Consider the following 24,415-nt stretch of genomic DNA (forward strand, 5'->3'; position numbering starts at 1 on the left):
AAAATTCCACATTTAAAAACTTACAATAAATAATATATGCAGGCATTTCATTAAGATAAAATTTCATAGATTGCAATCTACAGTCGTTAAAAAGACATTTTTAATTCTCCTTTTTACGAAACGTCCCTTGATCACCCAAAATGCTAAAATGGATTCTTGGCATCAGATCGGATGGGACTTTTCCGGGATTCTGCGAGACGCACCGGGAAGAGTGTGTGTGTGTGGGGCTGGAAGAGGACGGCGTCCTGATCCGAAGCTGCCCTGATGGGAGTTTGAGGTCCTTTTTAAGTGTCTGTGATTCTTCAAAAAAATCAAAAAATCCTTAGTTTCAGTGATTCTTTTTTTTCCTCCAGCAGTTCGTTCGCCGTCAAAAGAGTTCAAATCATGTTTATAATAAAGTTATACATCTGTGTGAGCACCACAAAGTGAACAGGCAGACAGGAGCGCCGGTCCTGGGTCGCAGGGTCGCACGTCAGCCAGGAGAGGGCGTTGTATTGCTCTAGAACAAATCTAGTAGGAAAAAACGGTTGAGAGTTAGAACAGTGACAACCAAAACTATTATCTGTTATATGTATCCAGACTGAGGGTCATACCTGAGCACATCAGAGGTATGATTAGAGTCAAGTGGGTGGGAGTGTTTACTGTGCAGAAACTCGTCTGATTGGACAGAAGACACGTGCAGGTGGAGGGAGGCCTGGGGGGGAAAAGAAAAAAAAAAAGAGTGTGTTTTAGAGAGTTAAAATCACACCGTTTTTAGTGTTTACAGCCAGGATTAAGCTTTTGTAGATATAAAAACACAAAATTCAACATGGATCTTCACCTTCAGGAAGAGTGGACACTGGTTCTGGGCCTCAGGGCAGGCCGACCAGAACCAGTCGGGCAGTGGTCCGGCTTTGGCTGTGGAGATGAAGTAGCCCAAAGCCATCGGCTGCTGCAGGATGTTGAGCGCTTCCTCGTGGGACTCCATTCGATCGGCGCTCGGGCCCTGCAGGACGGTAATGAGGTTAGCGAGCGGATGACGATGGTGTGATTAGAGAAATGTTGTCCTCGTGTTGGGGTGGCCAAACTATGGCCCGGGGGCCATATGTGGCCCCTTAAACTATTTAATCTGGCCCACCAAACCAGAATAAGCAACTTTGATTACCAGTATTGTTTTATTTTCCTTGTAATTCAGGTGTCTCCCCATAGATGGCGCACTACAAATAAATTCACATTTATTCAGGCACAGAAATCTATTCTGTATTCATGTAGTGTTTGGAGTTTTTTTGATTTTCTGATATTCATGTGTGATTTCCAAGTTGGACATTAATTTTTCCAATTATCCCAACAGCACATGAACGCAACTCAATCAAACCATTGGCTAAAATGGCACTAAAATGAGAACAAAAGCCACAATTTTGAAATAAAAAAATCCAAAATATTGTGTTTTAATGTCATTTTCAGTCAAGATTAAGTCATGTTTTTCCCCAGATCTTGTGTTATTTCTTTCTCTTAAGAGGTAAATTACCAAAACCCGCCACAAATCTGCTCCTGGTCCGGCCCTTCTGTCAAATTTTAGAACCCTTTGTGGACCACGAGTCAAAAAGTTTGCCCATCCCTGCCCTTGTGGGTCAGGATTAAAAAAAAAAGGTTGAGAATTCCTCTATTGAGAGTCACACAGACCTTCCCTCCATCTCCTCCCTGATGGTAGTGCCCACTAGGAGAGTGAACGGGGGAGGTGGTTGGGGAGTTGGGCAGGATGTTGATGAGGTCCGGGTCCATGTCATGGTCCATGTCGTTCCCAAAAAGGTCAAGAAAGCCCATTCCGTCTGATCCGTCTGCAAAGAAAACCAGTTCAGCTTTTTGTGACTGTCGAGCTTTTCATTCCTTGATTCCGCCCGCAGTGGAACGTACCAGGATTGATGGGGTTGAAGTTGATGTCGATGGGCTCGGCTGTGTTGGTGTTGACCTGCACCATGGCGGAGGTGGGGAACACCAGGATGTGCGTGCAGGACGTGTCCTGTGGCGTGCTCAGCTGCGACGTTTGCATGTTGAGAGTGGTGCTGCGGCCGAACACCGAACCCGTGGACACGGAGTCTGAGGAGGAAGTGTTTGGAGTGAGCGGGTTGCCAGGTTTGACAGAATTCCTGCATAAAGTTCAGTGGTTTTATTTCTCCTCACCTGGCATGATGACGAAGGAGCCCTGTGGTTCCATGGCAACCAAACAGGCGCTAAGGATGCTGGGAGTGTCGGCGGCAGAGATGCCACACATCTTGCACATCTCCTTCAGACGCTTGCTGAGGGACTGCAAGTTCCTCCTGCTCAGCAGAATACTCCAGTCTGGAAAGAGGAAGCAGCTCCGGGTTGATTTGGAGGAAAAGCACGTGTCTGCATGTGTTTACAGGAGGAAGGCGTACCTCTTAGCTCGCCGTGCCCCATCCTGCCTAGTCGTCCAATCACTACCCTCCACGGCAGCGATGTCAGCTGAACCAGGCCGACGCACCACTCCCACAGCTTCTGCAGCCCCACCCGTCTGGCGGAGCCCTTTTTCCTGCGAGCTCTGTCACGAAATGTCAGGAATGAGTGACACATCAATCACAGAACAGTCTGGCGGTGAGGTGAGGTGAGGTTTGTACCTGTTTGGTACATCGATGCTAATGATACAGGTCTCCAGCAGCTCTCCGTGTTGGTCAGTGCAGGAGGCCAGCAGGTAGCGCTGGTCGTGGGACAGGCAGTAGCCTACAAACAGGACGTTGTACTTCTGCGACGCCTCGCCAAATGTCTCGCCGAGCTCGGTCTGTTTGTCTTTCACCGGAGCCAGGATGAAGGGCGGCGTGTAGAGGCGCAGGCACTCCGGCCGCTGTGGGAGAAGGACACTCGTTAGCGTGAAACAGAAAATCGCAGCGTGTCTGTGGATGGGCGGCGTCCTGCTACGTGGGTCACCTCTGGGTTCTTCAGCGCCATGTCGATGGCCAGCCCCGGCCCGAAGCCCGTTAGCGTTTTGAAGTTGGTGGAGGTTGGTAAAGGCCGGCGGCACTGAGTGTATACGGAGAAGGCCAGCGATTTCAGGTGCTGGCTGTAGAGGTGGCGCTCGCCGCTGTGCACCGGCTGCAGCAGATACTGGCACGGGACGATCTGACAAGAGAAGTGGAACGTCAGCAAATTTACCAAACATGACCATCGGTTTGGTCGGATTTCTGTCTGAGAGTCATTGATATTGGTGGGTGGTGCCACTTGCTCCATGTTTACCAGAATGGAAGAAAGCTCCACCCAAATAAAAAATAGAAGACCCACTCTGATAAAAATGTGTTTTTAACATGTTCTTGTAGCATTTTTCTGATAATGAAGGACTTCCATAAAGTAAATAAAGCTTAAAACTATATTTATAAGTATTTAACGTAGAGAATAAAGCTCCCTGCTCTGAACTCTCAGGAAACGGGAAGGGAAAGGGGGGCGGGGCTGCTCCAAGCCAACGGTCCCGCCCACAACTCCTACCGCTCTGTAGCAAAAGTTTTCAGATTTGGGCTAAAAACATCATAATCACAATTAAAAGACCTCTAGGAACACTTTCAGAGTAGATAAAAAAAGTCATTTGATTTTGAGTATCTACAGATACCGAGTGCTGATCTGATACTTCTTTAACTCATTTTAAAAATGGAACACATTTAATAAACATATTTAGGTTGTTTCCTATTTTTATTTCATTAACCTCCTTTTATCATTTAACACTTAAATAGAGCACGTCTGTAAAGTAGCTTTAACAATTAAGTAAAAATAGTGCAACATATACCTAAAAAAAATGATGTTATTTAGTAAATGTTGGAGATAATTAGTCATATGAGAAAATTAAGTCACTTTAGCTTCAATAACTTGAGAACTTTTGAGCATTTTTAACCAAATGTAGTTAATATCTTTATTTAAAATTCTTAAAAATGAATGATGACTGTGTTGTGGCATAAATATGATGAAGTATTCATGACTAGCTGATATCGTTAGCTATTTAATGTTAAGATTATGCGATTATTTTTCAACCTTTCAAGACAACACTTTTTTGTTTTATCATCACAGTTCTGTCAACTTTTATTTCTGTAATAAAAATAAATCTGGCACATCAAAAAACAGCTCGGGTCTTAAGGGATTAAATCATGGAGCTAGCATTTAGCGGTTAGCAGGTGCTGTGCAGCCATCTCTGTTGGTAGCCGGGAGAACATTAAAAATAAACAAAATCCTGATCTTTTTTCTGTTGAAATGCATTTGTAGGATGTTGTTTGTGTTAAAACAAACTAGTAGAGACACTTGCTGTCAATTTAAAGCAATTTTAAAAGATTTATTGAATATCCTGTTAGCTTGATTGAACTGTTCTTGTTAGCCTCCTGCTTGAACTGGAGCTGCATTCTGCTGCGCTTTCCAGCAACAACATGTCGTGATCTGTTCATGACATGCAGACTTCGAGTGGAGCATTTATCTGCAATAATAAGCTTGAAATATAAAGCGCTGATGATAATAAGAATAAATTAAACATCCAATACTGATGGGGAGACAACAGATACCGATCGAGCCATCAACCTCGTGATCGGGCCAGATTTTCCATCATGTGATCGAATCAGGACATCCAAACAAAAAAATGATCAGAGCGAGATTTGATTCCATGACAAGGTTGTAGAGTGAATAAAATATGAAGAATGAGTAAAGATAGAAACATCAAAAAGAGTGATTTGTGAGCATCATTGGACGGATGCTGAGCTGAGATCGTTAGTGATGGATCTAACTCTACGGAAAGCCAACATTATTGGATCCTGATAACATTCCGGATAGAAGGCTGACTGACATCAAACGGACCACCTCTCATTGTTCTACCTGATGTGTAGACAGCATAGAAGCATCAGAAGCTGTAAAGTACGTTCGAGTTCCTCTCAAAGAGGCCCGTTTACACTGATGTGTGTGAAAGCTGCTCTCCGCTGCTGTTGGGCCAATAATAAAACCATTAGCTCATTAGTCGCATCTCCTGGGTTTCCTAAACTCCCTGCAGCGTGTTGATGTAATATCACGCCGCTGTATGACAGGTGTGGCAGTTACCTTCTCTATTAGAGGCTGCTAATGACTTCCCCTGTTCATTCTAACCTCCATCTGCCTGCTGGTAACACAGCTCATTAAAACATCAGCAAAAACGTCTTTGCTCTTTTTAAAAAAAATGTATTTGGACTTTATGAAGCAGCAGTACCTGCACCGAGACGACGTTCCTGATGTGAGCCGGCAGGAACGGCAGCATCTCCATGTAGCAGCGCAGCAGGCCGAGCGTGAAGGTGCTGGAGTGGATCTCTCGGTCTGCGTCCTCGTAGCTGAAGGGGTCGACGATGTAGACGACGATGGCGGGCGGGTAGGACACGGCGTGGGAGTCCCCGTCTGTCGGCTTCCCCACCTTGTCTCTCTCCATTGTGCTGTTTACAGGAAGTCAACATGGGTGTGTTACTTTTAAAAATTTTTTTAAGGAAAATAAACCCACTTAATGAAGGGGTGTCAAACTCAATCGCACAGGGCGCCAAAATCCAAAACACACCTTAGGTCTCGGCCGAACAGGATAAACATTTATCGACCACACTAAAACTAAACTTATATAGCTGTAACTTTTTAATTATGAACTACATGTATAGCATTAATTGCAATAATGCTAGTTTGAATTCTGGAAGATGAATTTGGCTGCTAAAGATGCTAGTGCTGATAGCCAAAGATGCTAAAAGCTAAAAACTATGAAACTGATAGCTGAAAACGCTGAAATTAATAACTGAAAACACTGAATCTAATAGCTGAAAAAGTTGGTGCATTAGCTGAAAATGATGAAGCAAATAGCTGAAATCACTGAAGTTGATAGCCAGCTAAAATATTAGCTAAATGCCAAATTAGTCTAAAAAAAACGGAAAAAAACATAGGTTAGCCAAAACAGCTAGCATGTAGCTGAAATAATAGTCAAACTCCATAACAGCCTAAAAAATCTTAGTAAATGCCAATATAGTCCAAAAAGCTAGCTTAATGCCAATTTTTAAAACTTTAAAAACGCAACTTTTTAACATAATTATGAATGATAAAAAGGCAGGAATATTATTCAGGAATAAACCAACCTAACCCTCAAATTTCTTTCAATATTCTTCTCTCCATAAAAATATATTTTGTCAAATTTATACAAGTTATAAATAAACACAAGACAGCATCAGGTAATTAATAACAATAAAACAAAATGATATGGAGGGCCGGATATAATCACCTTGACTTTGACACATGTGAGTTAAAGTCTAAGACTATCTTTTCCAAAAGTAAATAACTTCTCTTTTCAAAAAAAAAAAAAAAAGTCAGCACAGGTTTAAAAAGGTTTCAAAACATTGTTTTTGTTTGTAATGCACCGATAAGTGACGGTCAGCTACCTTTCCGGTGTCTCTGTGGACCCTTGAGGTTGGCTGGCCCCGTTTTCCGTCGGGCCCGCTCCCCCCTGCGAGTTCATTTGTGGTCCGTTCTGAGTTGCGTTGCCCTGAGCGCCCGCTGACCCGAACGGCGAATACACGCTTGGCTTGGAGGAGGCCATGGCACCGATGGTCTGAGACCCTAAGGGGGCGGAGGAAGGGGCGGTGCTGTTGACCTGGGAAGGCTGGGCAGAGCCGGTGCTGGTAGTGTTGGTGCTCTGGAGTCCTGAGGAGGTGTTGGAAGTCTGCGAGGAGGAGGAGGAGGAGGAGGAGGAGGAAGCTGGGGTGCTATTGCGCTGGGACAACAGAGAGCTGTCCAATGACTGCTCTGACAAATAGGGAGCTGATAAAAACAAAAAAAAGGAAAAAATGAGACATTTGCATGTTCGATTGCAGCGGTTTTTGATCAATAAGTTACCTAGATCATGGCGAAACACTTGAGCGAAGAGCTTTAGCCTGTTCAAGGCCTCATTGTTTCCTTCTCTGGCAGCCAGATTGAGAAACCAGTCACTGAGCGGCTGTTCAGCCGCATTAGCGCCTTCTGTGGAGCCGACCGTCACGATGCCCTCTGGGTGGCTCTTAGAGATGGGCCTGTGCTGGCCCAGCTGGCACGCCTGTGCAAGCAAAAAATCATTTGAATTGTGTTCAAAAAGTGAAAGTGCCGTGTTGGGCGGCACCCGTACCTCATACATCGCACTCAGATCTTTAAAAAAGCTCCTGGCGCCGCGAAGCAAAGCCTCGACGTCTGGGCAGATGACGACGTATCCCACATCCCTTTGGGAGCCGTATGGATCCAGCAGAAGCTTTTCCCAGTATGGCAGCGCAAAAGGAGACAGCACCACGAAGTCGTGCTCGTAGCCGACCAAAAAGGTGGGAATGGGCAAAGGCTCCGGAGACTCATCTGTGCCTACGGTGAAGAGATGACAAAAGACGAACACTTTAACACCTCAGGCGTCACCGGTGAGGCTTAAACACAAAATCTTTAACGTACTGTAATTCTTACATTTTTCAGTATTTCATATTTTTTGTAAATCAAAGAACATAAACACTGGAGCTCTGTGTTAATTTGTTAAAAATATTTTTGAATCAGGAGTAGGGCTGCCATGATTAGTCGACTAATCGACGACTAATCAACTTTTAAAATAGTTTACGGCTAATTTAAGATTCGATTAGTTGTTACTTTACATTATATGGAGTCCGAGTGTAGTAAATCTGAACAAAGTTTGAGCGTTCTGCACCAAAAAAAAAATGCATTTTTTTCATTATTTCAGTCAGTAAGACCAAAACTTTATCCTTAGTGAAGAATAGTTTCTTGTTTCAGATGCCAACCTCATTAGAGAGATGAGGAATATACTTTTCATCAAACTCATTTTGACAGGTGACCTTTGACCCTTATACCCTTTATATATAAAATTGATACTAAATTGTTACTTCTTACTCAACTGAGTTTGATGGATGGTGTAGGGTCAAAGGTCATCTATCAAAATGAGCTTGATGGAAAGTATATTCCTCATCTCTCTCATTTTATTTAATCTTGTTTTAATCAGAGAAACTAATGAAGGACAGAAGCTGAATTATTCATTAAAAGTTTTTAGTTAGTTTAGAGCTAATGATCTGTGCTTTACATCTACTTTGCCCGTGACCTGATTAGTCAACTATCAAATGAATCGTTTGTGGCAGCCCTAGATAGGAGAATGATGAGGTTTATTCATACCATACGACCCCCTTCCGGCCATTTTGTGGAACTGCTGCCAGGTGAGAGGTCCCTGAACGCCCCAGGAGCGCACGCTCCTCTTCTTCTGAATGGTGTCCTGTAGGACCGGCTGGAGGGACAGCAGTACCCGCAGCACTTCCTGAGAGAACAGCTTGCTTATGTCGGCTGCTGTGGGAGGAGAAGAACGTCTCAGGTGATTCCATTTCAGGAAAGAGAGAAAAAAAAAAAAAGAAAAATGGCACATACATTTGGATTTTGGCCACTGGTGGAGACAGGTGCTTTTCACTAGTGTTTCGTCTACTTTGCCTCCGGACATGTTGTCCATGAACTGCCTGCCGTGCTCCAGAGCCATGTAGCAGTCGTTATAACAGTCTCGCTCCTCCACTCGCAGGAATGAACTCAGGGCGGACCTCGGCTTGGAGCTCTCCACGCCGGCCATGCGGGCCAACGGGTTAGTGCATTGATCCTGCAGCAGCAGGATGAGCTCGTCTGGATACTTTTCCCTCGGACCGCCCCCCTTGTGTGATGCAGAAAGCCTGAGCTCCTCGAAACAGCGCTCCGTGTCCCGGCCGGCGTCCGAGCCGCGTCCCACCACGTCCAGCTCGTCTTCCAGGAACAGGCCGGCCGATTGGCCGAAGCGCCGGTTGGTGACGGCGCTGAAGCCGCAGGTGCACGTGTACTGGGCGTCGCCGTTGTCCTTCAGGTACACGCCCACGTCGGCGCCGCGAATGTTCATATTGCAGACGCACACGCAGCAGCTGTCGAAGTTGCAGTCCTTGAAAAGGTTCATGACCGACTCGGAGAGGATGAGGGTGACGTAGAGACTGTGGGCCTCCGGGATGGAGGGCACGGTGGCTGGCTCCACGGAGCTGAGGGGCCGGCAGGTGGAGGGGGTGGACGCTGGCGAATACAGGTCAGAGTTGTCGTACTTGAGGGAGCCCTGGACGCTGGACGGGCCACGGGGGGTGCGAGGAGTGCGTGGGGTGCGCGGTGTGGGCACGGAGAAACGCGGGGTGGCTGGAGAGGGCAAGATGCCGGTGCCGCTGTTGCTGGGCGGGGCGCTGCCAGGCAGGAAGGGCGTGTGGGTTTGGGGGGTGTAGGTCTGGCTGTAGTCTGGCTCCACACTCGGGAGATTCCTAGAACAGGAAAAAAAAAAAACTTTATAGAGTGCTGTAGCTACTACCGTCCATACATGTGTCTACAGTAACAAACGTATAGCTGTGGAGGCACATCTGGAAATATTCTAAGGTGGAGTTTACGTTCTTAATTATAGGGTTTGTCGTTGTCATGGCAACGGCCAAACCCCTAAGCTGCATCATGTTGAACAAGCTAATTAGGTTGTTTATAGTTGCATTTAAAAACACACTCCAATGAAAATGTTGTTTTTAACATGTTCTTGTAGCGTTTTTCTCATGACGGAGGACATCTTAAGATTAGGCTTTTAAATTAAAGTATTTATTTATTTAAATCATTGCGAGCAGAAAAAAACATGCCGTTTGCAAAAGAACTCATGAGGCAGCCTAACTTTCCAAATCATTAATGCTCAATTCCACGTCTGTGAGATTTGTGGATAAAAACACCAGAGGGAAATTAAGTGCTGAGGCTTACATAAGCTGGATAAATTAAGGCAAAGGAGAGAATGTGTAATAATTGAGGCTGAAGGTGAATAGACATACACTACTGTGAGCATTTTGTGCTTTTTTTTTTTGATCCAGCAGATTATGAATGTGTCAAAAATTGAAGCTGGAAGACAATCTGAACCGTCCCTTTAACTGTTTTTCTAAAGTAGTCAACACCTAAAGCAACAATCTGGAACTGTTTTCACACAACAGCTGGGATGAAACAGAAAGAGTGATGGACAAACAGCTCTGAATGGAAGGTGGATTTTATTGACTGTTGTGATAAAAGACAAGTTATGCCTGCTCTTCCTCTGCTGGGAAGAAATGACGTTCCTCAACTACACAATCATACACCAGAATCCAAACCGTTGCTCCCCTACAGAGCTTTACATTTAAATGCAGATATTGAGGGTTTTTTGCATAGTTTTTAACGTTTTAAAAGTGATATCATGTATTTTCCGAGCGCTGGATGCTACACATTAACATAGATGACTGCGACATTTGATGACATCATCGACCAGTAGTAACGTTCGATTTTGAAGACACTAGTTTTTCCATCTCTCCCCACTTGGAGGGATAAATGTAGGGGAAGCAATTTGAAATTGACCCAACACTCAAGAGACAAAAAAACAGGGAAAAAATAAAGAAAAAAAGAAAATCAACCAATGTCCACTTACCCGTCTTTGATGAGGAGGTTCACGTTTGATACTTGGGGCATCAGGTCCAATTTTCCCATGGTCCAGCTGGGCGTGTACACACAATCCCCTGGCAGTTTGACGGGCAAAAGACAACGGCTGGGTAGCGTCTTGAGGGGAGCGTACATGGAGCAGCCGATGAATGACTGACACGTCTCTGGCTTGTACACAAAGGAGAAATCCTGAAAGCAGACAAAGCATGACAGTTGGATTCAAAAAATGAAAAACTGCAGCTCGACTTCAAGTTTCCCCATTCTCGTCGTGACCCCGCGTTTGTACCTTTATTTCCGACGGTTTGGGGCTGCAGAAACCCTCCTCCACCTCCATCTTAAAGTGGCTGTTGAGCTGGCTGCCGTCCAGCAGGGTGAGCCCCGTCCCCGTTTCCAGAGTGTCTTTACTCCCGGAGTTCATGGGGGAGTAGCCCTGGTTCTCCGCAGAGGGAGGGGTGGGAAACATCACGTGCAGGTCTACTGAACCTAGTCCAAAGAGAGAAAAAGAAATTTAGTTTCACAATTAAAAAAAATCAGAAAAGACAAGAATGGATCCATCCGTACTTAAACCCGACAGTTGATCGATTGAGGCTGGCTTGGTCTCTTTGCTCCCAAACTTTCCCTCCGTAGCAATTCCCGCTCTTTTTGATCCCGGCTGTGAGACACAAAGGAAATCAAAAACAATCTGTTAGGTTAGTGAAGACTCAGTGACGATCGTTTGCAACAAATCACAGTTTACATACTGCTAGTTCATCTTCATCTGAGTTGAAAATTTTGTCCAGGTCACTGTAGGACACGGCCAGGTCGTTCTCGTGGATGAGGCTGGTGGAGGATAACGGTTTGCTGCCTGACGGACCCTGACCGTCTGTAGAAGAGATTAAATGAAAACTTTAGGATTAAAAAAAAATCTACATTATTTTTCTTCTTTTAAGGTAAGAGGTTAAAAGAAAAAAAAAAAAAAGGAAAACTCACCGTCTGTTCCAGTTCCAGCTCCTTCATCCAACTAGGAAATTAAGACAGAGAGAAATACAGTTTAGTTTTCTGAAAATGTTCAGGAAAGACCCACTCTGATCATCTTTTGATACATTTTAGAAGCATTCCCATTTTAGGAGATAAAAAAAAATCTGTCATTTTTGTAGACAAAGTTTCTGTGAAACGACTGGAGTATATCAGAAATTCGCCTTTGTGTTGTGGGCAGGACTGTTGGCATATAGCAAGCCAAAATGCTTCCAAACGGTCGCTTTAAGCAAAGTCTGGGCCGGTCGGATGACGAGACCTGGAAGATCAGCCATGTTTGTGTGCTCTTCGAAAGTGTCAGCGTGAAAAACGCTTTGTGTTTAGCTCTGCTTGTTACTTTTACTTAAATCATACAAAATTTGTGATTATGAATTATTTAAAATTCACAAAACAATTCAGAGTTGTTTATGGGTCATAATCTATGCATCTACTAGTGATTTGAATACAGAAAAGAAACTCAGAAATGTAATCTTAAGGTTAATTTTCATCCTCCATTATCAAAAATAAATCCCATAAGATGTTTAAAACACGATTTTAAGCTTAAGTTTAAGTAAAGGAGAAAGACACTAGTTTATAATGAACTTTTGTGTATTGAAACAAACAGGACTCATCATATAAACATCTTTACCTTGTGTTTCTTGCCGCCTTCTTTCTCAGCGGCGGCCTTGTCTCTCTTCTCGATAAAGCTGAACTCCTCGTCTCCCTCCACAAAGGCGTACGGGTCGGGCTCCTCGCCGTGCTCTTCGTCCCCCCCGATGGAGACGAGATGGCTGTTTCTCCGCTGGGCGTAGGTCCTCACCAGCTCTTGGGACACCTTCAGGGGTTGCGATGAGTCGCACATAGTTCTGAGGAAAGGAGCGCCGTTAGGAAAAGAGGGAATAAACGGATGCTTCAGTGGGATTAAGGAGCAACACTTACTCTGTGGCGGAGGCCGGGGTTTCAGTTCCCCCCCTGTTGTCCTCGCGGATTTTATCCACCGGTAGCTGGGGCGTCACGAAGTTGGAGTCCTTCCTCCTCGGCAGGTTGAAGTATCTCCAGGGGTTGTGAGAAGAGTCTTCCGTGGGGTTTATAGCCGAGCCCACAAACACAGTGGGCTCCATGGATTCGCTGTAGGCGGGGGGGAAGGGCAAAGGCATGGGCATGCTCTCTAAAGGAGACTCCCCGGACGAGCCTTTCTGCGGCACCAGGCAGGGCTCCACGGACGGCGGGTAGAACGGCTGGTGGATGGGGGTGGAGCAGGTTTTCATGCCGCCCGGGGTCATGTCGCTTTCTGCGTGATCGCAGGGGTGGGGGCTGAGGGGAGGCGGGGGCGGCGAGCCCAGGTCGGTGAGAAGGCCGTGCGCGTGGAGCATGGGGGCTTTGGGCACCGTGTCCACGTGGTGCAGGCTGGGGTAGGAGCTCTCCTCCTGCGGCCGGGAGCACAGCCGCGGCGTCTGCGGCTCCATGGACAGCTCCTCGCTGACGGAGTTGCGGTGGTGGAAGGGGGTCTGCGGCCTCCGCTGCTGCTTCTCCCCCTTCTCCATCTTCTCGCTCAGCTTGTGCTTGGCGGCCGGCTGAGCGGGCTGGCCAGACGAAGACGGGTGTCCTGAGGTGCTGCTGCATCGCTGCTTCAGATTCTTATGTCTACGTGAGCAAAAAAAGACAGCATCACTAATAAAGCTCAATCGTTTGATGGTAAACCTGTTAGCTCTCCTCTGAGTACCTTGAGCAGTTACATGGCGGTCTGTGTGCTGGTTCCACAAAATTCCAGACTGCCGTTTTATCTGGTTCCTCTTCAACGGCCCCGTTTGTCAAAGTTGTAAACTTTCTCCTGGTGGTTGTTAGAATCTCCATCAGTATAAATTGAGGAACAAATGCGATTTTTTTTTTATGTAAGGCGTGACATACTTGCTCCCTGTGCGGTTTGTGTTGTACTCCTGCCACACCGACTCCACCATCTGGCTGGCGAGCCCACGAGGGATTTTCCCCCCGTGAAGACTGTTATTAGAGTTGTAGCAATCGGATGCAGACGACAACTTGAGCCACCTCTGGGCGGGCCGATAATCTGAGGGGAAGGGGACGAGAGGAGTTATAGGGATAACAGCAAATATCAGGTGTTTCAATCCCGACCGGGTGAAAGCCGTACCCGTGTGAGCCTCCTCCGGCGACGTGGGAGGAGTCAGGGTGACGGAGGACATGGCAGGGTCTTTGTGCGCGGCCTGGCCTTGCTGAGCGGCACACTGGCTTCCTGGAGTGTTGCTCGAGCCCTGAGATACCACGGTGGGGAGATCCAGCAGGGGGAGGAGCACCAGGCAGGAAGGATAAACCATCCGCACTCCAGCTGGAAGATGTTTAGAAATGTTTAGAAAAAAACAAATCAAGTAAAGAAACATTTAAATTCAGTTGCCGATTTTATATCCTGACAATAAAACCACTTTTTGTAATTTTTTTGATAAAAATGCTCCCCTCAAGTGGAAATTAATCCAGACCACAAAACATTCATTTTTTTAAACAGCGAAACTGTCTTCTCATGTCAGACAAAAACCCCGCTACCCAAAAGGTTTAGTATACGTTAAGCTTAAACTCTTACCTGCTTGCAATCCCGTCCCCCACCGCTGCACTATCAAATTATTATTAAGTCTTACCGACAAGGACCTCCACAGCTGCAAGGGAGTCATCCTCCCAATCAGTGTCTTCCATCTTATCTTCATGGACCTCCTTAGGGTTGGGACCAATGGGATAAAACTGCCTCCACTCCTCGATGAGCTTCTGAGTAGGGTGGTCGGACATCTTGAAAGCCTGGCCGGTGAGGGTCCCGTTCAAGCCGTACGGACTGAGGATAACTAAAGGGGAGGGAGGGGGCGGAGTTAATTAAAAACAAGTATGAGGAAGTAAGTATGGGAACCCCCCCCCCCCCTAAAAGAGTCAATTTGTTAAAAATCCCCACCTTGCAAAGGGTTGGAGCTCTGCTGGGCGAGACTGAGGTGCTCCTCGCCCAGTCTCTGGAGGGGCTGGTGTTGAGCGATCTCCACGCTGGTGCACACGTTGCTATCGCCGTGGACGAAGAAGGTGAACGCGCAGGACAGGTGCTCGCTACGAAAGGCAGAAGAAGACGAGAAGAGAAGCAAAACGCATGAAAACAAAGTACAAACATCTGCAGATGTGTCTTCTCTCTAGACGGTTAACACTTTTGCATGAAGTATTTGACTAGAATCTTCCACATATTCATATGAGTGTGAAGAAAACCTGTCAATCAAAGGATACATGTACTGCACATCTTCACACTTTTGAATTGCTAATCAGAACTTTCTCAAAGTCCCACAAAGGCTTCAAAAATGAGATACTCCACATGTAAAAATAAAGGCGATTCACACCTTTGCTTCTAACTATAGCTGGAGGTCCAGAGTCCTAAAATAGACCTTGTTGACATGCACCTACAGTCGGTGCAGACTCAGCATTTTCTACAGACTGCTGTGTTTACCCGGCGACAGAAAGACTGACAAACCTTTTTTTTTTCAAGATGTTGCCCTAGAAGGCCGACACCCATGCCCTCCTTTATTCAAAACCAGAAACTAAACACCGGTAAACAAGAAATTAAACTGCTGCTCTTTGGACACAAACAGAGAAATTGCCAGATGGAGAAAAGCCGCAGAGTTTCACATCAAGTATAAGTCACCCCCCCCTTAAAAAAAACATTTCATTGCTGGGGTTTCATGGCCTTCAATCCAGGATTCAGATGCAGATTAAAACGACCGTCCGTTAGTTCACTTTTCCCTCAAAGGTCTAAAAATGTGTGCATCACTCAGTCACAGGGAATGGTGAGCGCTTCACGCGTTTATAGAAACCTGGAGCAAACGTATCCTACAAAGGGCGTAATTAGGTGTCAGTCTGGTGGGCTCATTGTTAGCTTGAGTAGCTCCGTCTTTAACGTCATATTTAGAGGGCTTTTTCAAAACGGTACATCAAAACCATCTTAAAAAAACAGCTGGATGAGCGTTGGAGCCTCACGGCTGCAGATCCTATAGTCAGAAGAGAATAGATGATCTCTTTACAACAAGAGTTTTTGCGCCTCCTCTCTAGTTTGAACTTTTTTTTGTGTCATTTAAAACTACTGCATGCTTCCAACAACAAAGTAAAAAAGTTAAAAGAAAAGCTCTGTACAGTCAAATATCTCAGTCAAACTGACACTTGTTACATTTCCCTGCTAGTTTTTCACCTACAGCATCCACTGCTTAAATGATGGGCTGGAACACAGGTCTGAAGGTTTGTTAATATTTCAATTAATTCTTTACTTTATCAGTTTGGGAATGTGGTCTACTTTCGCACCTGCTCAAAGCTCAACAGTGCAATAAAAGCTGTTGGAAAGATTTAATTAGAAATGTAAGAAATTGAATGTCTGTATAATGCAGATCCAAACAGTGAGGGGCGGGTGGAGCTGCAAATAAATTGACTCCATCCTTTGGGCCAATCACCTGAGGTTTATAGGGTGTTCTTTTTTCTCTGGGTTGTGAGTTTTTAAAATGTTTAATCTAACAGAATATCACTTTGAAAAATAAATATTTATTCATAAAATGTAAATATTTTTTAGGTTTGAATAAAATCTTTTTTACTAGTTTTAAATGTAAAAAATTAAAGTTTATTGATTCAATTTCAAACTTTGTGAAGTTTAAACCACAAGATTTTTAAAAACTGTTTTATAAAACCCCCCAAAAAATCCCAATTTGTTTTAGAATACATAAAAAAAGGTTATTTAACTGAATCAAATTAGATCATATATCGGGCTATTTTCAGCCATGTGCATACCTTTTATTGATGATTTTCTCCTCCTTCTGATATGGCTTGACAAACCACTTGCCGATCCGAACGAAGCCCCGGTTCATGAGACAGCGCTCCAGCAGGTTGTGAATGGCTTTGAATAGGAGTGTTCGACACTCATAGGACAGGCCACTCTCCCACTCACCATCCTCCTCACCTGAAACAAGACAGACATCCGTGTGACTTCAACAAAACTCCTGCCACAAAAGGCGATTTAATAAAGCTTCATTCCATTTGACACAATTTATGATCCTTAAATTGACTTGTTAAAAGTTGACAAGTAACACAACAAACATCCAGAGTCTTAAAAAAATCATAATGGCAGCATGTTTTTGGGATCATTAAAGTGTTTCGTCTTTCAGCCACAAATCAGACTTCCTCCGTTTTTGACAGCTCAAGTTTTTCAAACTCCATATCTGTCACAACAAACTTTTTGACATCTGCCACTACCACTAGACCGTGCATGCGATAAGACATGGTCAGTGTGTCAGCTACCAAAGGACTGTTGTTGTTCCAGATGCCAATGTCAACAAGCAATAGTTCACAAACATGAACAACAACTATCACGACAGACGCCTGAATCGTTTGGGGAGATAATGTGGATTCCAGCAGGTTTTTGAAATCAAGACCTACTTTTGTGACTTATCAGACTTTGCCTCAAAAAAAAAGAAAAGAAAAAAAGGGTTTATTTGCCAGAGTTGAGAATGATTAGCCTCAGCGCTGAACACCTGACGTGTTTAAACATGAACAACATTTCCACAGATCTGGGTTTTTTCTAGTCAGTAAACTAGCACAAAACAATGCCTATAAATTGTCCCCACAAAAAAAACACAGTCCACCTTTTAACCTGTTATTTACTGCCTTGACTTCAAAAGAAAACTAAATCTACACACCATACAGATGCTCAAAGCCTATGAAGTTCATAACAGTTTACTCTCCTTCCCTCCAAAAAAAAAAAAAATATCCAAAATTAAAGCAAGATTAGAACATATTTCACCATCACTCAAACACTAGCAGTTCCCTTTATTTATGACAGTAATACGAGTTGTCACTGTTTCCTTAGAGATGCCTGGAAGAATGAGCTTCACCAGTCAAAAACCCCTTCGATCAATGTGAGTCACAGCATACGAAAGCTACAAAAATAACACCAAGGAAAGTGCTGCTACGCCATCAGAAAAAAGTATCTGGAAAATCCACAAACAAGCGTGAGTTACGACTTTTAAATGTGTCTCGAAAGTACCAGTTCCCTGACAAACCTGTTGCAGTACCAAAATAAAAAAAAAGATTGCAGTGTAATGTGGTTGGTCCCTGTGACGAAGTCGTCACACGGCAAATGTTTTGTGGTGGTTTGATCCCTCTCATCCTGTTACGCAGCAGTTTCACTTTGATTCAGGATTTTTATTGACTTGATTGTTATGTCCTTAAACTGGAATCTTCTACAAACTCACTACATCACCTTTACTACTGATACATTTGCTGATTCTGCACATTTACCTAATCCTCAAAGAAAAGTTATGAATATTTTCAAAATAAAGGCAATCATCGTAAGCTTTAAACATGTCACCAAGTTCTACAAAAGTTTCAAAAACTAAACAAAATTGACATCCTTATACATCAATCAAATATTACAAGAGAGAAAACAGTCAAATGTTATTTTCACTTACTCGAGAGCTCATTGTGGATGAGCTCTGCGAAACTGGGGTCATCCCCCCACCAGAAGAGCCAGAGCTCCCTCCGACCCTGGGTGTGGTGTCTCCTCCAAACGCTCAGCACGTCGGCTGCCAAGCATCGGCTAAAACTGTACAAAATTGGGTCCTCCTCAGTAAACGGGAAAAGGATGGGCGAGGAGGTGGGTCCTTGCCACACAAACCGTCGCCACTTTATTCCAGTCAAATCCGCCTGTGGAAATAAGAGGGGAGAATAAAGTCAGAATTATCAACCAATAAGTGTATTAAAATAAGTGGTGACAGCAGATCTATCTATGTGTGTCTGCTTTTGATCACCTGTGAAAACAAGTCTGTCAACAAAGTCTTCTAGAACTACTAATGTAGAAGATAAAGGGGTTTGGCAACATTTCTACATGTTTTAGTATTATTTACATTTTAGGGATATTTGTGTTTTATTTTCATAAGAACATAAATTAAGAGTTATGTTAAAGTTAACAACTACTCTGATTAGAAAATCATTTAAACTGGTAAAATGTGAAAAAACAACAACAACAAAAAAGATTTACTTTCTTAAATAAACATATTAAATTGTATCCTATAATTTAGAAAATACTAGATGAGTTTGGAGTAATCCGTCTGCTGACCCGACCTGTTACTATCACATAAGTAACGCTTGATGTTCCTGTTACAAAACCAGTGTAAACAATGGATCGTGCCATAATCGTGAGCGAGCCTTTTATTAGCTTCCATGCCGTGTGTGCGCTATCTGTTATGAAAGTTTGATGATCACGATTTGCAAGTTGCAGGCCCCGATGCCTTCACGCCAGCTTGCAACTGACGTTACAAAGCTTGTTGCCTTATTAGCCAAAATGGCTTTCCCCGGCCCTCTTGGTACTACGGCTAACGCTAGCTAGCGAGCTGAGCAAGAGACTTACCAAGCAGAAGATGTTGGAGTGGCAGTCCTCCAAACTGGCCCCGTTTGGTACAAAGCACGAACTCATCCTTTTCACTGCGCAGTCGTAACGTTAAAGTCCATTGTCTCAATCACCCCAGGGGCAAGAGCCGATCTATCGCCGGCGCAGCGATGCTCGGTTGTAAATATGCAGTTAAAGCGCAGCTTGCTAGCTTGAGCTAGTCGGGCAACTTCTAACCGGCGCTAGCCACTGCTAACCTCGAAGCTAAGCTAATGTTAGACAGGCAGCCAGATAGCGTCAACTGTAGGCTTATAGCTATTCGATTCATCAATCCTATTTGAAATGTATTGTCTGATTTGGTTAGCCACAAGCTTGCGACCCCAGTATCTATAACATCAAACAGTCCGCATTAACACAACATGGACAGGCTATCGCTGAATACAACGTCGGAAAAGTTAAAAGCGATAAGAAATGCCAACTCGAGAACTAAAAACAAACTTCATCTTAAAATGTTAGTCCCTGGTGTGCTAATGCTAACGTCAGCTAGCTGATCTGAAACAATTTCAAAGCAGAGGAACTCTCCCCTCCCCCTGATCTGTGCTAGCCTGCTAGCATACAAGCTAACATACCAGAGCTCCAACGCTAGCCTGCTAGCTAAATAAAACAATTAGCTACCCGACCCTCCTTTCTTCTAAAACCATAGCAGTACTCCGTCATAATCAAACTGCCTCTAAAACGGACGAAGTGTCAAATCTTCGACACAACTCGGTGGTTCCTCTTCTCTGGCTGTTCCATGGTTCCTGCAGATTTCCATTATTTCAGTACATGGATTGAATTCTTTAATGGCGGCCAGGAGGACAACTCTGCCTCTCAACTCCCATTGGCCACTAGGTGGTAATGGGGGCGTCATCTGACTGCAAGTAGCTCCATGACTTCACAATTTACAAGATGAGAGCTCCTGTGCATCTGTCATACAGTGGTGGCTCCTGGGTGATATTTATTACTTTGTGTGTCTCACTGTATTGTCATCGTCAAATATTTGTTCATTTTAAGCAATTCGGGTGCAATCAAACAGAAGCTATTATTAGAATTGAAATTGACCGAGTTAAAGTTGTAAACATTTACAACCTAAATTCTTTCAACCATTTTCCAGGAATGGAATAATCCAGGTTAGACTGCACAGACAAAGGCGAGTGCGTCATAGGTTTATTGTACGAAGCTTAATATCAGTGCACAAATAAAACCACTGTCCACTAAATGCCAACGCAACAAATAATAGTTCGCCGTTTTAATGGCGAACGTACAAAAATATATAACTCTAATTTTAGGGGCTTCTATGTCAACTTAATGTACTCAGGAGGCGCACTCGAGAGCCATCCTGTCATTTCGAAGCAGACCACGGGGCGGAGACTCTGCGCAAGCCTTTTAAAGACGTACCGCCCCCCCAGTGGGCGGGGCTTCAGATGCATCGAGAAAATGTCAACAACATGCCGGAGTCTTCCAGAGAAACAGAAAGTGAGGCAGCAGCAGTGGACAGGCGTCAAACAGTTAATGGAAACAAATCGTCCCACAACATCGTGTCTTTAATATCTAAGATCGCAGATGAAAATATCTCGCTCGTGCGGGTAGGAGTCTTCTTTGTTTGAGACATGCGAACAAAAGCGTGCGCATGTGATGTGTTGAACGTGAGAAGCTCGACCCTTGCTTGAGTCGATGGTAGCTTCCACAAGAAAAAATGGAATGTTCCTGAACACACTGTAGCCTGATGAGTTAGCTCCATGTTGTTCCACAGCAGCTGAAGAAGGATTAGATTGCATTGTGTCCCTGCAAATCAAATGTACCTGTCCTGTCTCACAGAACATCAGCACTTGTCTGGCAGTGGCTGGAGTGATAGTAATAGCAAGGAGCATCAAGCTGGTAAGACATGGAGACATTTCCCTTTTAGGTACAAAAAAAGACCTATGATGACTCTAATATAAAAACTTTTCTGGTAAAAATCAAATATTTTTATGTGAAAATGCATCATTAGACTACATCAAAGCCAAAAAATCAAAAATAAAAATACAAACTCATTTATTGAATAATTTTCTAAATAAATTATATTTGAAACTTATATAAAGGAACACATTTTAAACTGCAGTATTTTCATTCAGAACCTACACATCCTGTCTTAAACATCATACAGTTTTGATCCAATTATGATGCTTTTCTGTTAGCTTTCATACATTTCATATAAATTAAAACAAGAAAATGCAATAAATACATGGATAAAATTCCGTTTAAGGAATTAGTTGAAGGTGACCTCACCTCTAAATCAATGCAAGGAACCTCTAACCATTTGGTGTCAATAATATAAGTGGATTTATCTAGTCACACATTTATAAATAGTCTCTCCTTTATATGCTCAATAAAGTTCTATTCTATTCTATTCTATTCTATTCTATTCTATTCTATTCTATTCTATTCTATTCTATTCTATTCATGCTAAACAGGTACACATAGTGGTAGTATCCTGGCATCAAGTTGTTGTCTCATAATACCCATTGTATAACACAGATACCAGCTTTATTAATGTGGCCTTTAAGATTATGGTAAATTAGCCAAAATATGCCACATTTTTCTCAAAAAGTGATATTTAGTTATGCGTTTAATTTTTAAGAAGACAAAAGTTTGAAGAACCAACTCAGAGAATTAGACTGAAATCTCAAAAATACCCTGAAAATGATATTTTTTGTGGACTAATATTTTTCAAGCGTGACTAGAAAATTAGCCTGTTTTCCCTCAGGTATTCTTAGACTCTCAAGAGACATCTGAGGTTAAATATAACATAATATCTGTCTTTCACGTCTCTCTGATCTACTTGTACAAGTTACAGAATTTAGCTTAAAAAAATATATTTGCTTGATTTTGTCTTTTTGTTCCCCCAGCTCACAAAATTTCAAGCTGCACGTGAGATCCCTGCTCGCTTCATTGAGAGGAATGTCAGCCTGCGAGGGAAAGTTCATTCGATCACAGAAAAAGGAATTGAAGTGGAACATGTGCCAATTTATCTGCCTGTTCTCTCTACATTACTGTCCAAACATAGGGGTAAGACGGAGGGGGGATTCTTTAAAGTGAATCCAGAAAGGCATGAATTCTGATCAAACGCCAAATCTTCCCAAAACAAACTCATGATTGAGGAAAGGGTATTTTTTTTTGTTTAATTATAAGTACCTTTGTGCCCTCAAAATATATCAACATTTTCATAGATGTAAAACTATTTTTTTTTTCTTTTATTTGTTGTACAAACTCCCTTATAAGGTTAAACCAAATTTAAATCAGACTTCTGCTTTAACAGCCCTTTTTATTTTTGAAGGACATTAAAAAAAATGAAACGTCACTGGAAAATTAGCTTGAAAATTTGGTTAATACTTTTTTATTTTTTAGCTAAAATTCTAATTATTTTGTCATAACTGCATCTTTAGGTCTGATTAAGCTAAATTTGACTCTTAAGTTTCTTCGCTCTACTTACGTTTAAGATCCCAAAGGTAAATTATTATGTGTATGTTCAAAAGTATTAATGGCTTTAGTGAGTTTTTAAATAATAAAATTAAAACCTTTGTCTAAAATCAACAAGAAACAGCTACGTTCTCTACCGCTAAAATTAAAGATATTCACAATACCTCATGTCTCTCCAGCAATTTAATTTAAAAAATCAACAAAAAACATTTTTTTAATAATTTTTCAGGTAATATAAATAAAGGTTTACATTTGTGTGCAGACTCTTCTCAGTGTGAACTGAACAAATCAGACATGATGGCATTGAACGACCTTTTTTTTCTTATCCTGTTACACAAAAATGTCAGTGTGGCAGTTTTGCTTCATAGAGTCAGATTAATGTGATCTTGTTATGACTGAGTGGAAGAAAAGCCTGTTATTGTCCCATCAAATAATGGTGCTCATGGACTGTTGGTCTTATATAACCTGCAGTATCATCTTTTTTTGTCAATTACTAGTTTTTATAGGGACATTTTCACATATTTGTTTTGACCATTTTTAATGTGTGTTCTTAGTTATGTTTTTTTAAATTCTTGTCAGATATTTACTGTAGTTTTTAAACTATATTTACATTTAATAATACGTTAATAAAGTCTTCTCTCATTATCTTCTTCAGATGTGTCCACTTCAACAATGCTGGTGCATCTGGCAGGAGTGGAACTGACCCCAGAGGGGCAGACATGGTTGCAGAATACCCTGGCACCTGCCCAGGTGGTGTGGCTGAAACTTATCAGCAGAGAAGACAACGCTTTGCATTGTTTGGTGTCTCACAGCAGGGTGAGGCTTCTCCTGACTGTAGCAAAACGACAGAATTCTCAAACGCCAAACGCATAAAATATAAACAGTTTGTTAAATCCGAATATCTTAAAATTGCAAAACTTTTTAAAAATGACTCCATCTTTCCAGCAGGGGTCAATGTGGGGCCACTGCATGAATGAAGAGGTCCTCAAGCTTGGCCTGGCTCGCACTGCGCCTATTGTGGGAGTGCTGCCTGACACCCCCCTGTACTGGCGCCTGCACAAACGGCTGCACAAGGCTGAGCTGAAAGCTGAGAAGAAGGGACGGGGCTTTTGGAGAGAGGAGAGTCTGTGGGAGAGAACTTCCAAGGCTGTCAGGGACAGCTCTATAATCAGACTGATGAAGACAATCTTTAAACGTTCCTAACCAATAATTATGGTGTGTTAAAAAGTTGTGAAAGTCATTGCTAGTTATTCATGTTTTTATTATCTTTTTGCATTCCTTAAGTGAGTATAACAACTCATAACTGTTATAGTTTTTATCAACACAGATTCAGATTTTTGTTCATATATTTCCTGAAATGCAGTTTTCCTTTTGAGGTAATGAAAATACTTTGTTTATTGATTGAAGTTGATTGTTTGCATTAAATCCATTGACTGTATAATGAGAAATGGATATGGTGAGTGTGACGTCACTTGTGAAATTGCCTAACTTCTGGCTCCAACGAAAAGAAGTCAAGTCAGTCGCCAGTTTTCAGGAGAAGCTGACTTCTCCTCTCTCATAAGTAATTGGCTCCGCCTCCATAACACAAAGCTGGTTTCATATTGATCATACAATTCTCTCTCTGCCTATGTCATCCAAAACTAGCTCCGCCTCCATAATACTAAGCTGGTTCTATCTTGATCACACAAAGCCTGCTCTCCTTATTGCAAAATAAAACTAGCTGTTCCTGCATTACTCTAGGTTGGCTCCGCCTCCATTACACAAATTTGGCTCCGCCTCTCACACTTTTATGAGATGGTTTAGCTACATTGTCAAATTACTTCGATAAGAAAGTTAGTTGTTCAGCTCAACGAGTTACAAAATGTGAATGATTTTCAATAAAAAAGTAACATTGCATAGATTAAATTGTTGGTATTGTGTTTATTTTCGTACGATTTTGAGAAATATTTTTAGTAAATGTAAAAAAGTTAATTAATTCAGCAGTGAAAATTAATATTTCAGGATGAACGGTTAATCCCAGAGCACCTCTCCCATCAGGAGACCCAACAGGGCAGTTAAATGTGTGTGTTGGGGAGG

General features: G+C 42.9%; 2 protein-coding genes across 6 annotated transcripts in view; one reads left to right on the forward strand and one right to left on the reverse strand.

The window, feature by feature from the left end:
* Positions 1–19,684, reverse strand: part of LOC112149205 (mediator of RNA polymerase II transcription subunit 13-like) — a gene marked incomplete in the record, with an annotated part of 20,061 nt that extends 377 nt beyond the window's left edge. Inside the window, 30 exon segments of the mRNA XM_024276755.2 lie at positions 1–510; positions 594–694; positions 821–985; positions 1,663–1,817; positions 1,894–2,076; positions 2,161–2,319; positions 2,397–2,539; positions 2,616–2,839; positions 2,923–3,114; positions 5,201–5,417; positions 6,396–6,774; positions 6,850–7,045; positions 7,115–7,338; positions 8,146–8,313; positions 8,392–9,281; positions 10,442–10,641; positions 10,739–10,935; positions 11,014–11,104; positions 11,193–11,314; positions 11,422–11,452; positions 12,095–12,311; positions 12,385–13,089; positions 13,169–13,276; positions 13,354–13,510; positions 13,592–13,786; positions 14,091–14,288; positions 14,393–14,538; positions 16,249–16,417; positions 17,925–18,159; positions 18,863–19,684. Coding sequence (XP_024132523.1) covers positions 378–510; positions 594–694; positions 821–985; positions 1,663–1,817; positions 1,894–2,076; positions 2,161–2,319; positions 2,397–2,539; positions 2,616–2,839; positions 2,923–3,114; positions 5,201–5,417; positions 6,396–6,774; positions 6,850–7,045; positions 7,115–7,338; positions 8,146–8,313; positions 8,392–9,281; positions 10,442–10,641; positions 10,739–10,935; positions 11,014–11,104; positions 11,193–11,314; positions 11,422–11,452; positions 12,095–12,311; positions 12,385–13,089; positions 13,169–13,276; positions 13,354–13,510; positions 13,592–13,786; positions 14,091–14,288; positions 14,393–14,538; positions 16,249–16,417; positions 17,925–18,159; positions 18,863–18,928 — 6,366 coding nt within the window.
* c18h3orf33 (c18h3orf33 homolog (H. sapiens)) lies at positions 18,415–24,244 on the forward strand. Of its 5 annotated transcripts, none has more exons than XM_024276758.2 (5): positions 18,415–18,650; positions 20,699–20,758; positions 21,769–21,928; positions 22,995–23,155; positions 23,285–24,244. In XM_024276758.2, the coding sequence occupies exons 1-5, from the start codon at positions 18,633–18,635 to the stop codon at positions 23,540–23,542; spliced, it is 657 nt and encodes a 218-aa protein (XP_024132526.1). In that variant the 5' UTR covers positions 18,415–18,632; the 3' UTR covers positions 23,543–24,244. The 5 variants fall into 5 exon arrangements, with proteins under 5 accessions (XP_024132526.1, XP_024132524.1, XP_024132525.1 ...); XM_024276756.2 differs by lacking the exon at positions 18,415–18,650 and adding an exon at positions 19,887–20,466; XM_024276757.2 differs by lacking the exon at positions 18,415–18,650 and adding an exon at positions 19,887–20,466 and having other exon boundaries at positions 23,288–24,244.
* Positions 24,245–24,415: the final 171 nt, after the last annotated feature.

Source organism: Oryzias melastigma, linkage group LG13 (assembly GCF_002922805.2).
Source record: "Oryzias melastigma strain HK-1 linkage group LG13, ASM292280v2, whole genome shotgun sequence".
NCBI lineage: Eukaryota > Metazoa > Chordata > Actinopteri > Beloniformes > Adrianichthyidae > Oryzias > Oryzias melastigma.

Bases quoted from the DNA above. Each gene is read 5' to 3' on its own strand.
- c18h3orf33 (XM_036215013.1), top strand. From the start codon at position 20,099: ATGCCAACGCAACAAATAATAGTTCGCCGTTTTAATGGCGAACGTACA. The intron at 20,357-20,698 runs GTGAGGCAGCAG...CCTGTCTCACAG, and splicing joins GTCTTCCAGAGAAACAGAAA to AACATCAGCACTTGTCTGGC. The intron at 23,156-23,284 runs GTGAGGCTTCTC...CCATCTTTCCAG, and splicing joins GTTTGGTGTCTCACAGCAGG to CAGGGGTCAATGTGGGGCCA.